This window comes from Cynara cardunculus (assembly GCF_001531365.2).
Source record: "Cynara cardunculus var. scolymus isolate 2C chromosome LG 5, CcrdV1, whole genome shotgun sequence".
Classification (NCBI taxonomy): Eukaryota; Viridiplantae; Streptophyta; class Magnoliopsida; order Asterales; family Asteraceae; genus Cynara; species Cynara cardunculus.
Window position 1 is genome coordinate 7,137,407 of NC_037532.1, and position 15,311 is coordinate 7,152,717.

Below are 15,311 nucleotides of genomic sequence, written 5' to 3' on the forward strand. Positions count from 1 at the left end.
TAGGGATGAACAGGTTTAAGAGTTTAAGAGTTTAAGAGTTCAAGAGTTTTTAAGAGTTTTAGCCAAATACATTATAATATAGTATAGATATAAACATGTTTTTCATCCTTAAAAGAAGGAAAAAAGCAGCCTCTAAAACAAATTGAAAGGAAAAAGCCATGCACATGATATATATCAACTTCGGCGCTGTCACGGACACGGTTACGTTATTGACCTTTTCTCACTTTTTTAATAAAGCATAATCATTAATTCAAAATTTATATAAATATTTAATTAATAACTTTATTAAATGCACTTTTGTCTTTACGTTTTAGCTTACACGCTATTATCTTTGTATTTTTGTAAATTTTTTAAAGAATTATATTATTTTAAATTTTTAAAAATTTCAAAAAAAGTTTACTATAACAAATGTCCAAACTTTTAATATTAATTTCTCATATTTAAAATCAAAATAATATTATAAAGATAATAATTATTTTTATTAACCTGGATATCCAATCCATTATGCAAGTCGACTAATCGTAGGACAACCACCTGTTTTGCAGATAGCTTAGAGTCATTGTATTTGAACCTCCATGACTACAAATAGATTTTTATTCCTCTTTGAATTTTAACTTGGGATCTTCATATGCTTTTGACTTTCGAAGATAAACTTAAACCAATCAAACATTATTATTGTGGTTTAAAAATAATAATTATATATTATATATGAATAATCATGATATATGAATAAAATATCTAAATATTTTAATGGAGGAGGAGAAATAAGGCCCCATTATGATTGCCATTAACATTCCATCAATTTAATTAATATTATCCAACATGTCAATTAACATGCTTACTTCATTCATACCTATTTATTACTTTTTTATTTATTTATTTTTAATTTATTTATTTTTTTACTTTTATGTTAAAAATATTGAAATTCTTCACTAGTATTCTTTTTAGGGGAACAACAGCCAGAAACAGCTGCTAATACACATAGTAATTTTTTTAGTATCAATTGGGTTGATTTAGCTTGACCACTCGACATCCCAGGTTCAGTTCTGGGTGTCCGGCTAGTTTCAGTCGTTAAATGAGCTTTTTGTGTTCTTTTTCCTCAGTGTTTTTGAAGACAGGTTTTGTATGGAATCGGTTGGAATTATTGATATTCAACTTTTTGATTAATAATTATATTTTTAAAATAATATTTTAATATAATAATTTCTAAATAAAAGTTTTAAGAAAAACACGTACTTGAATTACACTCTGGTGACCACCTCGACTAGACACATGGATTTCATTGGATGTCAGCAATTAAAGCGACAGCTACGCCTGGCTCTTCTAGAAACAACTAACTACCTAAACGACATCGTTATTGTCGCTGGAATGCATTTTCATATATATATATATATATATATAAATTATTAAGAAAATATAATCGAAATTAAATGTAATAACTTTAATTGTAGAATGTACAAGTAACTGCAGCAGTATTGTACAAGATCGTGGGCAAATTCCTAAAATCAAACAAATATACGCTAAAATGAGTTGTACGTTTGACGGTCAACAATCCGTGTAAACCGATGAGTCTAATGGAAATGAACAAATATGCTTCATCATGACTGCACCAATATCTAAATTGCTATTTCCACGCCGTACCACTATCTGATTTGCTAATGACACACCGCTGAGTGAACTCGGGTCTTGTATTGACTCGGTTGCCGTGATGAAACGTATGCTTTTCTGTAGAAACTCGTTTGCCACGAGTTGACTCAAGAGCGCCGACTCAGCGACGGAGTTCTTCTTCTTGTTGTGCTGCTGACGGGTCGTTGTTCGGACGATCTCCGTTAGCATTGCGGCGGATAAACGCCGGACGCCACGTTCTCCGCCTAGTATTAGTGCCGGGTTGATGGTTTTCCGGTGGGGTTTGGTGTTCTTCCGGCCGTGTTTCGGTGTCGGTGGTATTGATGAGAGGAAAATGGACTCCGGGCTGTGATTCTTGACTCGGCCGAGTGGGTCTCCGACTAGTAAAAGTTCCTTAACGTCGACGAGTATTATGTGCTTGAATTTCCGACGAACCCGACCCAGGACCATTGGGTAAGAAGCCCACCTTCTCAGACTCATGGGGACGTGGTCTAGAAATCCGGATAGTGAGTTTTCCGGGTCGAGTTCGCCAATGCCAAAACCAACAACCGACCCGTAACTCGTTCGAGTGAACTCAGTCTCATTATCATCATTGCTGAAACTCGAATTATTACTCTTCATTTTCCGACCCCAGATTGGCTCTCCTTTATGCGCCTCTTTGCCGGGTTTCACGAACCGGGTCACGTCGAAACTCGCCGGAAAGTCGACAACTTTACTTCCATTTCCCAATTCTGTTTTGTACCGGTGAACGAGTTTCAAGAACAAATCATTCTCTTCCTGGATTAAATCATCGAAGGAATCTATCGTTGAAATGGAGTTAAAGATGAACAAAAGGTCCGATTTTGCCGCTAAACCAGACCTGTGGAAGGCTCGCATGAACAATTTAAGTTCTTTCGTGGTCACCGACTCAGATACATGGCAGATTACGAGCTCATTCATGGCCGTCGTGCCTCGTGTATAGAGTGTGCCGAGCCCCTGTAACGCCGGTGAATGAGATCTTGGTTTGGGACGATTCTGAGAAAGATAGCGGCGATATTGATGAAGATTATGATGGTTGGAGATGAAATCGTTGTTGGGTTCGAAAGAAGAGAGAGTAAAGAGGAGGAAAGTGAGGAAGATGAGCAGAGCACAAATGGAGATGGTGGATTGAGCTCTGGTGAAGATATGGCTGGAATTTGTTCGTTTAAGAAACCCCTTAATCGTTGCAGATTTAAATGGCGATAACGATGATGTTGGTGTTGAAGAATTGAAGTGTTCTTCAGGGAAGAAAACCAAGAAAATACCCATTCCCTCACCGGCGCTGCTTCCTTACTTGAATTCTGCTTTCAACCTCGAATCTTTCTCTCTCTAGATTCCATTTTTAAGTAGACTTCTGTTCTTCAAGAATTGGATTCCAATCTCCTTCAGTGTGTGTGTGTGTGTGTGTTTTTGCCTCTGCTTCCCCCTCTGTGTCTCTTCTATTTTAGAAAAACTGTGATTCCATTAAATAAATACGTGGGTTTCGTCTGAAACCGCGGGTCTTCATCATTACATAATGAAAAAGGAAAATGGAGGGGCTTTTTTTGAGAAAATGTAAAAGTATAAGGGGTGAAATTGAAAATACGGAAACTTTTCTTGTCTCGAAATGTTCATCTTGTGAACATCATCTTATTCTTATCTTTTGACTTTGGAAGCACGAAAGTGACACCGTCACGTCGATATCGTTAGCTCCGTTAACTTCATAAGATTATTTTTAACAAATTTTAATACAATAAAAAACCAAAATTACGCTTTAAAAATACAACATTAATTTATATTATTAAAATATTTAATAAAATATTATTTATATTTTTTAAATACTTAATTTTAGAAGTTTTTATTGGTGATGAAAATGTCCTTTTTTTTTTATTAATCTAGATATCCAACTTGCTATGCAAGCCGACTAATCCAAGACGACCACTTACTTTGCAGATAATCTGAAGTCATCGCATTTAAACCTCCAAGGCTATAAAGAGATTTTTATTGCTTCTTGAATTTAAAATTGAGACTTTTTGGTGTTTTTTATCTTTGTTCTTATTTTTAGTTTGTAGGCAGAGGAGTTATGACGTTAATTCTTTAAAATAGCAAAACCTTTTCATGGAGAACCATTAATTGATTAAAGTTAGTTGGTGCTTTTTGCACTATGTATGGAAAAGGGAACAAAGGAAAAGTAGGAGGGGGTGAAGGGTAATAATTAGTGAAGGCAGGGGGGTTAATGAAAATATTGGAGAGAAATTGAAGGTGGTGGGGGTGGGGTGTCGTGTGTTGATTTGCTGGGGTGTCGGTGGTGGGAAATAAATTTTACAAGCGTATGTGCGTGTAGTACAACTACATGCACGAATAATTGTTGAATTATTAGCATATTATTTTCCATCAAATTGGAAAAAATAAAAAGATTTGGGTTTAAATGATTAATTTTTTTAAAAACAATTGATAACGATTGGGTTAAAATGATTAACAGTTGCGGACTCAAGATTTTTATTGAACGGATGTATTTTCCAATTAAATCGAATGTCTGTAAAGTTGTCTGTTGTGTTTTTAATCAAATTCTACCGTTTCAAAGATTGTTTTTTAAGGTTTTTGATTGATTTCATATTGTTTTTTAAGGTTTTTGATTGATTTCGAGGGTTTTTTCGGTTTTTTTATATTTTCTAATATCCCAAAGTACTGTTCAAAGTTTTGCACCTTTCATACAAAAAAATTTTACTTGCGAAATTTAATTGAGTAGAGCTAGCTGGTTCTCCCCGAAATGCGTTGGGGGCGCGTGGGACCCGCTCGAATATGAATAAGGGGCCGTTTACTCAATTGCTTACCCGGTAAGCGCTTACTGATAGGAGTTAACATTACGATTTATTTTGATGCGTAAAATTTTAGTAGATCAAAACATATCGAATGCAACAATTTATTAGATAAACACTTACTTGGGTAAGAGTCATCATCCTCACTTACCGGGTAAGACTCTCAATCATTCTTATCGTTCTTACCCGGTAAGATTATTGACTCTTCTCATGTTCATCCGATGATGAAATTTATCCGGTAAACACTTACTAAGTAAGTGTTTAGTAAACGGCTCCTAAGTCCATCACTGATTTATAACGACTTCGGTGATCGACAATGCTTTTTTTATTTAATTGAATTTTATAAGTAATTAATATATTAAATATTAAATATTAAATATAATTATACATGTGTTGGTGGTGAGTTTTATGATCAATGATTTTTATGATTGTGATATAACGCATCTTTCACTAAAATAATTAAGTGTATGAGAATAATAGTTTTTAAAAAATACAATGTGATCGTCATTTTCATGCACATCAACATCGTGTATTACGTGGGTCAAACAAAAATCATCATGAACGAAAATATTCTTGCGTTGCATGTGGCATATATTATACTACCTTATAAATCAAATTTATCAAAAGTTTTAAAAACAATTTTTTAATGCACAAAGTATTATACATTTATGTACAAAGTCTTAAAAACAACTCATAATGCATTTAAATATTACTACTTTATGCATTCAATCTTAAAATCTTTTAGTCTACAATTAAAATAACATATAGTACAAGTTATCAATGCATATTATTACCTTTTATTTTCATGTTCCCAAGATATTTTTAACATTTTTTACTCATGCATTCACCATCTCATATCTCTATGTCTTCTTCTCATCCCTCAATGTGAGATTCAAATTTAAATTCACCATAAATTGTTAAAAGTTATCTCATTCAATTGCTTTAGAACTTCCAGTCTCGCTCTCGATCTTTTGATTATTTGTTCTTGGTGTAAATCGAACACATTTATGGAGCCGTTTAAATATGTTGGATTTTAAATTGTCATACAATTTTTTTCATCGATAGACTGTAATTGGAACCATAACTCTTATTTATTCAAATTGTATTAATATGTAAAGACCAAGTGTAACTTATATCATCGTTAAATATTCTCTAATAAAACCAGTGAAACTTCAAAATCGTTAAAATTCATGACTCCCACCGTATTGCACGGATACACAACTAGTATATATATATATATATATATATATATTATTCAGCACAATACGGAGGTATCTAGCAATATATATTGTGGTTTTGAAGCATTGATTTGATATTTCGCTACGAGATTGATATTATTTGACTCCAATTTAATAAGCATTTGTTAAGAGTTTTTATGGCATACATCCCGAGGGATATTTTCTTCATGATTCGAAGCAACATACTTCTCAAATCGATTCATTTTTTTTTAATCTATTTCTTATATTTTATACCAACGATTTTCATTTTTAAAACTCATGTTTTGGATATTATTTAATTAAAATAACATTTCCAAACACACTAATGAATATTAACATATAAAAGAACTTGAGTGTTTAATTTATATTGTATTATAAAATATTTGACAAAAACTCTTAAAAACCATTTTTTATGTATGAAGGGGGTGTTTGAGATTGCTTATTTAAAACAACTTATGTTTTTTTTGTAAAAGTGTTTATTAACTTATGTGGTATCAAACCGGAGTTCTGTAAAAAATGTTTGGATTAGCTTATAACGGTACCAAAAAGTAATAAGCTAATAAGTTGTTTTTTAGTATTTGGCAAATTTTGCTTATATATGTAAAATGACCAAAAAGGACAACGTTATTATTAACTTGTGGGAGTGTTTGGGATTGCTTATTAACTTATTTGATTTATAACATATAAAAAATTATTTTTCATCATTTATAATAATATCTTTGACAAAAATTTATACTACCGTGTACACCGGAATTCCCCTTTGTAAATCTTTTTATACATAACCATAACATTCTGATCATTAAATGGTAAATAACCAGCCATTAACACAAACAAAATCACCCCACAAGACCAAATATCAACCTTAGAGGCTTCATATCTTCTTCTTGCTAAAACCTCTGGTGCGACATATGCCGGCGTCCCACAAAAGGTGTGAAACAAACTATCGCCTCTGATTTGTTCAGAAATGGCACTAAGCCCAAAATCAGAGACCTTCAAGTTACCATCTTCATCTAGTAATATGTTCTCAGGCTTCAAAGAGTTGGATGATTTTTGGGTGGCGGACATGGCTGAGGATAGAGAAATTCGATTTCTTTAAAACCCATTTTCTCAGACTTCCCTCTAATTTGTTTCTTATCGATGACTTTAATGGCGACAGATTCATTGGTTTTGAGTCTTTTGACGTTGCGAGCAAGGTAGACTTTGGAGAAGGTGCCATGGCCGAGAAGTTTTCCGATCTCGTAACGGCCAAGGAGGAGAAATTGGCCTTCTTCCCTTGTGGTGGTGGTGGGTGAGTTTGCTGCCATGGCGGTGAAGTTGTTTATGGGTTGGAGATTTACAAATTTAATTGGGTTTTCCTTAAACATTTGGAATTTGGGGGTTTGCTTGTGATCTGGCTGGATTTTTGTTGATGATGTTTGTGAGGTGCATAGAAACAGAAGGTTTGTTTGTGTTCGTGAAGATGAATATCTGGAGAAGAGATATCGATCAAAGGATGTCACATTGGGTTAAAATGGTAATCTGGTAATAAGTTGATTTTCATAAGTCAAGAAGGATTAACTTATCAAAAACTGTTTATTACCGGTTTGACACCGGTATAAGCAGTTTTTTTTCCTTACCCAAACACTAAAAAATAGCTTATCTCTTGTGCCAGACTGAAATAAGTTAAAAAACTGATTTGATAAGTAATCCCAAACACCCCCGAAGTGTTGTATATTGATGCATATTACTTCAAATTCAAGATTACAAGTACTTATGCATAAATACAACTTATTAAAGCTCGATGTTTAAATTCGTGTAACTAACTGTAGATAAACATAATCAAATAGAGTATAAACATCTCATTTTAAAATCTAAAAAATCTAAAATATAATTAGAATTATTATCGAGTTCTAATAAAATAATTAATTAATATTTTTATGAAAAAAATATATTATTATACCAAATATAAATTACTTCATTATTGAACTTAAATTAAATTATAATATAATAAATTAAATTAAAAAAAATTACACAAAAAATGAGAAATTTTAAATAGTTAATTTGATACTAATATCGATATATTTTTATCAAATTTTTATGATGTCTTTAAATTTATATTTTATTTAAAGATAAAAACATTATCGATTTCTCAAATCATATAAGACTATATTATAACATCGACTGAGATAAAGAATAAAATAAAATATTAAAATAAAGATGTATCTCAATACATTACATGAGTACTCTTCTAGTGATCATTAAAACATTTAAGATAGTGAAGCTTATATAATTTATTAAAATAAAACTATACCAACAATATGTAAATTCCAAAACTTTGAGGGTCAAAGTTGAAAGTCAATAATTCTCACCAGATCTTGACCCATAATCTATTTGCCGACCCGTTTTCAAAATCAATCTAGAGTCAACTTCGATTTTGACAAACTTTCATACCAGCATCGTATGTAACATTTTATATAGATATATGAATAATCATTTTATCGATTATTCAAATGTTGATTTGCTTTAGTGTACTAAAATGTTGACAAACCATTATTTTAGAAACGAAAAGGCAATGGCCTAACGACCACTTAAAACCATAAGGATGATGTCTGGTTGGTTTGAGCTTGGTTCCAAAGGTCAAAAGTATTAGGAGGTCTCAGGTTCAAATCCAATTAGAAATAAAAATCCTTTTGTGGCCACGGAGGTTCAAATGCGATGACTTCGGTCTATCTACAAAGCAGGTGGTTGTTCTGAGATTAGTCGGCTCGCATAGCGGGTTAGATATCCAGCTTAATTGGAAAAAAAAAACAATGGCTTAATGACCACTTAAAACCCAATATAAATTGACCAATCAACTTGAAAAAAAGTTCTAACATTAGATTCAAATAACATGATGAAGTCTATATACGACACTTACTTTCAACATTGCATAAAAGTCAGCTATTCGATACAAAATTTCAATTAACGTGTCACATGCTAACTTACTCCTGCCAATCTTGACAATATAACGTGAAACGATGCTTACATTTTCAAACTTGTTCAACATATTTTTCTTATACATAACAAGATCAAAAAAAGATACATAAGATATAAAATAACCATCTAGCATAAATGCATGTAGTTGTCATACGTTCTCTTTCCCCTTTTGCTGCTTGATTATGCTATGTATATAGCTTAGTGAGCCCATATAGAACTCAACATGCATACACTTGATAAAAGGTTCGGGCACTCTCATCAACGTGGAATCAATATTTTGTAACAACGAGTAATTTCGTAGTGATATATTTTCAACATCTTACCAATTTTTTGTATTCGTGGAAATACAACATTTGGCAGTCACTGAAATCTTACCATACCTGGCACTCTTGATGTCGTAGTTTTAAGTATAAGAGACGAAAACAACAATTAACTGTAAACCATAAAGACAAAACAACAAAAAACTATAAATCACTATAAACCACAATAAATTATGAAAAATAGGAATAAAAATCACAATTTAAAAAATACATAAACAAAAATAGAAATCTTCTAAAGACCACATGAATATAAAATGCTAGTTTCAATTTCGGGGTTGTTTGATTGTTGCTGAATGAGTTGGTGCAGAATGATTAAGTGATCAGAATGATTAAGATGCTTTCATGATATAGTGCAAAATAAAATATAATTGTTTGATAATTGTTTACAATGAAATTTGCGCACTTAATGGTTAAGGGAGACCCATGATGCAAAATCATTCAGAGAGTTGTGGAACCATTTAGAGGCAGACTTTTTGTTGTTAGACAAGATTCACCTTTTAATGATTCAGATATTGTCTATTAATGAAATTATTAAGAAGTAAACAAACAACCTCTTTCTTGTGATTTTTGTGGAACCACCGTCGGGTCAATGGATTTGGTTTACTACTTTATGATATGTTTTTATTTAGTGGCATTGCATGATGTATTAAAGCAGGACTTTCCTTGTTTATTTTTTATTATACAGATTTGTTTTTATGTAGTTATCTGTTTTAAGAAAATTATAAATAATTTGTTAGAGCATTTTCAACAAATTCTTAAAAAATTGAGATTCAAAATTCAAAATCATTAAAAAAAATCGTATTCAACTCTAACATATTCTCTAATTTGAATATTACAACATTAATTATATGACTGAAGTATTGTATACATGTAATAAAATATTATTCTCTTTTATAAAAATTTAAAATCAAAGTTTTTTTGCATTGGTCAGAATATAATGAAACGTAAATTATGTGTGTAATTGGGAACTTTGAAAACTTGCGGGGCTATTTTATAAAATAATTTACTGTTGTTGAATCACAAGTTTTCTTCTTCACGCACCGCAGACGGCCGCTCCTCCCTTCATCCACCCTCGTTTCAGGCGAACGGATTTTCTGCTCCCTCACCGCCGACTGCCGCTCCTCCCTTCACAGCTATATCCGATCACCTCCCTTCTCAATTTCTTAAGACCAAGTAACTCTCATCTTTAAAAACTGCAATCTCTTTCAAAATCATATTGAAGTACTTTGTTTAACTCTGAAATTGACAAGTTTGAAGCATGAATCGGTGAATGTTGTTGGATATTTGGTTCTAGGTTTTGTTTGCACTTGATTTTCAGTATTTAATTTGAAAGTTTAATGATGATACCTCATATTCGAGTATGCGTTGATTTTAAGAACCCTATATTAGTAGGTCTAAAACATTTTCATGGGGATTGTATACCGTGACATAAAAACCGTATTGTATGTTGAAATTGTGGATTGGTTTTGAATTGTGTTCTATTTTGGTCCTTAGGGGAAGATGTTTTTCCACATTGTGCTGGAGCGAAACATGCAGCTTCACCCTCGCCACTTTGGTCGCGACCTTCGCGAAAAGCTTGTTTCGAAGCTCATGAAAGACGTAGAGGGCACTTGCAGGTTTTGATTCTTAAAACAAATGCTATGCATTCCATTGCAAACAACTTTTTCTTTAACTTGGTGTGTTTTGCTTTACAGTGGTAGGCATGGTTTCGTCGTGGCCATAACGGGTATAGAGAATGTAGGGAAAGGGCTTATTCGAGATGGCACAGGTTTTGTTACTTTTCCGGTCAAGTATCAGTGTGTTGTCTTTCGGCCTTTTAAAGGGGAGATCTTAGAAGCTGTTGTCACCATGGTTAATAAGGTCATATAATTGATCCAGAGGGTATAATTGATGGAAACATACTTTAGGATGATTTAAAGATAATATTTTGTTACAACTTTTGCAGATGGGTTTCTTTGCTGAAGCTGGGCCTGTTCAAATATTTGTGTCAAACCATGTCAGTTTTCGGCTATTGAAATTCCATCTTTTGGTTTCCTTGTTTGTACTTTATACTTCGTGCAACTGTTCCTAACTTTTCATTAGAAGTTGATTTGGTGTTTATATAAAGAAGAGGATGAGTGTACAATAATTGTGCATGTATGTTGACAATTGAATGTCTTGTGCTCACATGAAAGATGATTTTGTTTTTGTACAAATCATGATTTGTGAGATGTTACGACTCCTAGAGCAGTAATGTTTGGTTTTGCCATTTTGCTAGCCACTATCCGGTATATATTGGCATGTGATGAATGTTTCAGTCTTTCTTTCTCCTAATGCGAATGCACATCAAAAAATTTATTTTCTAACTGCTAGTTTGGTCTTGTACTTTTTATGCTAAAATACTTTTAGATCTAGTGACAATGTTGTATAATTAAATAGGTCAAAGTTATAGGGTGGGGAAGTTGGAATAGTGGTAATTTAGGAGCTAGTTCAAAATTATAAAGTGAACTTGAGGTTGAGGATTAACCTTCATACTGATTTGGTTTTATTTATTTGTTTAGAGATCATATAGTGGAGAATTCATTTAGTTTGTGTTACATTTACGATTTAAAATGTTTATATGACCTTATAATTGGCTGATTAAAGTTTTTAAGAAATAAATTATTGTTATTATAATGTTTGTAAATCTTGGTTCTGCAATTTTGATTCCCACTTTGACTTCTGTTATTGTTACACAAATTGTTACTATAAAAAAAACAGTTACTCATATCAGAATTGAAATCATATTTAGCATATCAAAATTGGATGTGTAGCTACAAATCTGTAATCGAACTTTGTCATTCATATAACTCTTGATCCAGTCCACTAAAAGGCGCATTGGCCATGTAATCAAGTCTCGAAATCGGAACAGAGGAAAATACAGCTTCATTGCAAATGATAACCTAGGAGGTCTTGATAACATTACTTTCTTAGTTAATACGAGATGATAGTTTTATTTACTTTCTGCTTGTGAATAATGAACATAGTTTACATTCTGATAGTATGAGCTGAAAAGCTACTGTTCTACTTATGAGAATTTTCTGACATTCTAATCTCTTTTCCCTTTCAGTTGATACCCGATGACATGGAGTTTCAGTCAGGGGATATGCCTAATTACACAACCTCAGATGGATCTGTATGAACCAGATTTTTCTCTTTTCATGTTTTCTTGTTTGTACTTGCCGGGTCGACTGATGCATATTTGATCTTATTCCCCTTTTGGACTTCTCAGGTGAAGATTCAAAAGGACAGTGAGGTCCGGTTAAAGATCATTGGCACTAGAGTTGATGCCACAGAAATTGTAAGTTATCAGTTCTATCTCCTTTCTTCATGTTGTATAATTAAGTAACTCTACTACCTAGTTTGAAGAGTACCAAGATTCAAAATTTACATGCATATGCTTTCCACTAGCCATGTAAAATAGGCATCCAACTAGCTATGCTGTTATAGCGGTGAAAATATAAAATTGCGGTCAGGACCGATATTTGAAATAGCGATTGTAGTGGTGGTATAGCGATCCAAAAATCGCGGTTCATATAATATTTCTTAGAGTTATATATATATATATATATATATAATAATATATATACGTATGCTGGAGCAAAAACTGTTTGAGGACTTGAGGATCGATGATGAAGAAGAAGGTGGACTGGATCAGAAGCTGTTGAGGACCGACGATGAAGAAGAAGGTGGAGTAAAGCAGAAGCTGTTGTCGACTCAGTGGAGGACAGGAGAAGAAGGTCGAACTTTTCTTGGTTGACTGTTGTTGTCATCGAACTCGGTAATGAAGGATATGATATTGGAAATAAATTGAAAACCTAACCTTCTAATTTAAGTTTCTAAACTGTGTGTTGATAAGGGCCCAAATCTGATTAGAAGCCCAAGTCAAAAACCCAAAAAAAATAAAAAATAGCAACATAGTTCTAAAGAGGCCCAAGCTAAGATATCGGAATATCGATCCAATTTCACCTCAAATATCGGTCAATTACGCCACTAATATCGGAAACGCAATTTTCACCGCGATTTTACCAATTAATAGCATAGCCAACTAGCCATATGGTTGACATTTTTATAGCAGCATGATGCTCCCTTGATGCTCCTTTAGCTGGAACTAAGCCTTGGTTTCTGTTTTTCCCCAAGCATTGCCAAAAAGGTTCCATCATGGGGAACATCTTAGTATGCTTGAAGCATGGCTTATAATTTCCTAAATCCCTGATATATCATTCCATATAAATCACATTAAAAGATATTTTCAATTAAGACTAGTGACCAGTACCTGATTTGCCATGTTTGATTAATCCCAAAGACGTCTATTCATTTTTTACTCTTGCCATGTCAAACATGTCACATTGCATAGAGCACAACTTATCCTAAAAGCAAATGTCAAATTCATATGGGTAGAACATGCCCGAAAACCCAGGATATAACAATCATTTTGAGAACCTTGAGGGATAGCTCAACTGGCAAATAACGGCTAGGTCTCAGGCAGCAGGCTCCTCCCAATAGGTGACCAGTTCGAGTCTCCTCATGCACACTGGGGGGTTTTCTGGCTATAATCTTCAGGACCCCATGGGATTAGTCTAGGTGAAGGCAAACTGTACCAGACACACGGTTACAAAAGAAATCATTATAAAGATTGATTTCATCATTGCCATGTGTTTCATCATAATGTAGCCTGGTCCTGTTGGCATATGCAATGTACAGTAGGGAAACGTACTACACAAGGGGAAAAGGGGATTTGTATCCTGAGCTTATGCCACCAAGCGAAATGCTTGATAGCATTCTTATGGATTTTGTAGTCATTGAAAATTGGATGCTCCAAAGCGAGCATCAGTGAACATGTGTTGAAGGGGGATATTGGCGAGAACAAGGCTAATATAATCTCTTATTTTGGACGGAAAAGTACATTACATCGTCTGTTTTAGGATTGGCGACTTACTGATGCTAGCGATGATATTGATGTGTCAGAATGTTAAATCTTATAATACATTCAATATTGGATGAAGCAGATGCACCATCTGATATGTCACATTTTGGTGTTGAATTGTTTATTCTCGCAAGATACCAAAAACTGGTTCTGTATAACTGATGACAGGCGTTTAGATATGAACATGCAAAAGTATGTTTAAACCTGGATTGGGAAAAAAAGCTAGTTTAAATCCAATGTGGTGGCACACATAGAAATCCCGACCCTAATCCAGAAAACCCATGTGGCCTTGTTTGCTTCTAGGGGTGTTCATTGGTTGAAATTCAATGTATTTAGGTTTAACCAATCCAATCTGATGGATGTGGATCGGAGTGGTTTCATCCAGTTTTCCAATCAATTAATCTGCTATTTCAACCTATTAGTAATATATTTGGCTAATTTCTGTAAAAACACTACATACAAATAAAAAAAAAATTATTCTTAATTATATGTTTATCGATTGAATGATAATTGAATTAGATTGGTTTCAGTTTTTATGAGTATGTAGACTGCCATCCAAGAAGTGACCCATCCATTTGGATGTTGCAAATTTGGATTTGATCTGATCCAATTTGGGTCGTTCGGTTCTAACTAATTCCGATGACTTTCTGTACACCCCTATTTGCATGTATTTTATAGACATGTATATGGGTTCATAACTTGATATTTCGTGCTCTCTTCCTCTTTTTTGACGATGTTCTTTGTGTTACCAATGTATCTGTTTACATCCTTTTCCAAACACATGGTATTTATCTAGCACTACTCTTGCTTTGCAGTTCTGCATTGGTACCATTAAAGATGATTTCTTGGGCGTGATTAGTGATCCCGGTACAACTTCTTAATTGCATGGGGGTTGTCAAAGAGTCCTAGCCTCTGTGCTCTTTCTATGATGGTTGCGTTATGAATGGTCGGTGTAAGTTCTCGCCCGCATAACTTGTTTCTTTCACTCACCATTCTGAAAAAGAAATCACGGTAGGCCTGCTACAATATAAACCTTATTTCACCAACGTTTATGGGTCGTATATACATTAGTAGAAACCCTAGATGGAATATACCGTGTTTGTTTGATTTATATAGAATAGTAGCACAAATTCGGTTTTCTTATGGTTGGACACCAAGCCTTCTTGTACTAGCATCATATGAAACATCAACAACTACTAATCCATTCTAGAACTAGATTCTGATTCTAATTTGGGAATTTGTTTTTAATTTCTCAATTTTTAGGGCTAAATTGCATCAAAATACAATGAAGTTTGATGTAGTTCCTATTTAATGTAATGGATCATTTTTTTTTTCTAGTTAGATGTAACAAAGCTTCAAAATTTTGTACTGATACCTTATTTGACCGTTGACCTCATGATCTTGTAACATTTGATGACGTGGATACCTGTTT

General features: G+C 33.4%; 2 protein-coding genes across 2 annotated transcripts; one reads left to right on the forward strand and one right to left on the reverse strand.

Moving 5' to 3' along the window:
- Positions 1-1,417: 1,417 nt before the first annotated feature.
- On the reverse strand, positions 1,418-3,070 carry LOC112513821. Its single transcript, XM_025120189.1, has one exon. The coding sequence runs from the start codon at positions 2,911-2,913 to the stop codon at positions 1,546-1,548; it is 1,368 nt and encodes a 455-aa protein (XP_024975957.1). The 5' UTR covers positions 2,914-3,070; the 3' UTR covers positions 1,418-1,545.
- A 6,906-nt stretch (positions 3,071-9,976) lies between these two features.
- Positions 9,977-15,105, forward strand: LOC112512771 (DNA-directed RNA polymerase II subunit RPB7). The gene is made up of 7 exons (XM_025118908.1): positions 9,977-10,107; positions 10,429-10,550; positions 10,629-10,794; positions 10,880-10,930; positions 12,023-12,088; positions 12,185-12,253; positions 14,695-15,105. Exons 2-7 carry the CDS (start codon positions 10,435-10,437, stop codon positions 14,758-14,760), a joined length of 534 nt encoding a protein of 177 aa, XP_024974676.1. The 5' UTR covers positions 9,977-10,107; positions 10,429-10,434; the 3' UTR covers positions 14,761-15,105.
- The last annotated feature ends 206 nt before the right edge of the window (positions 15,106-15,311 follow it).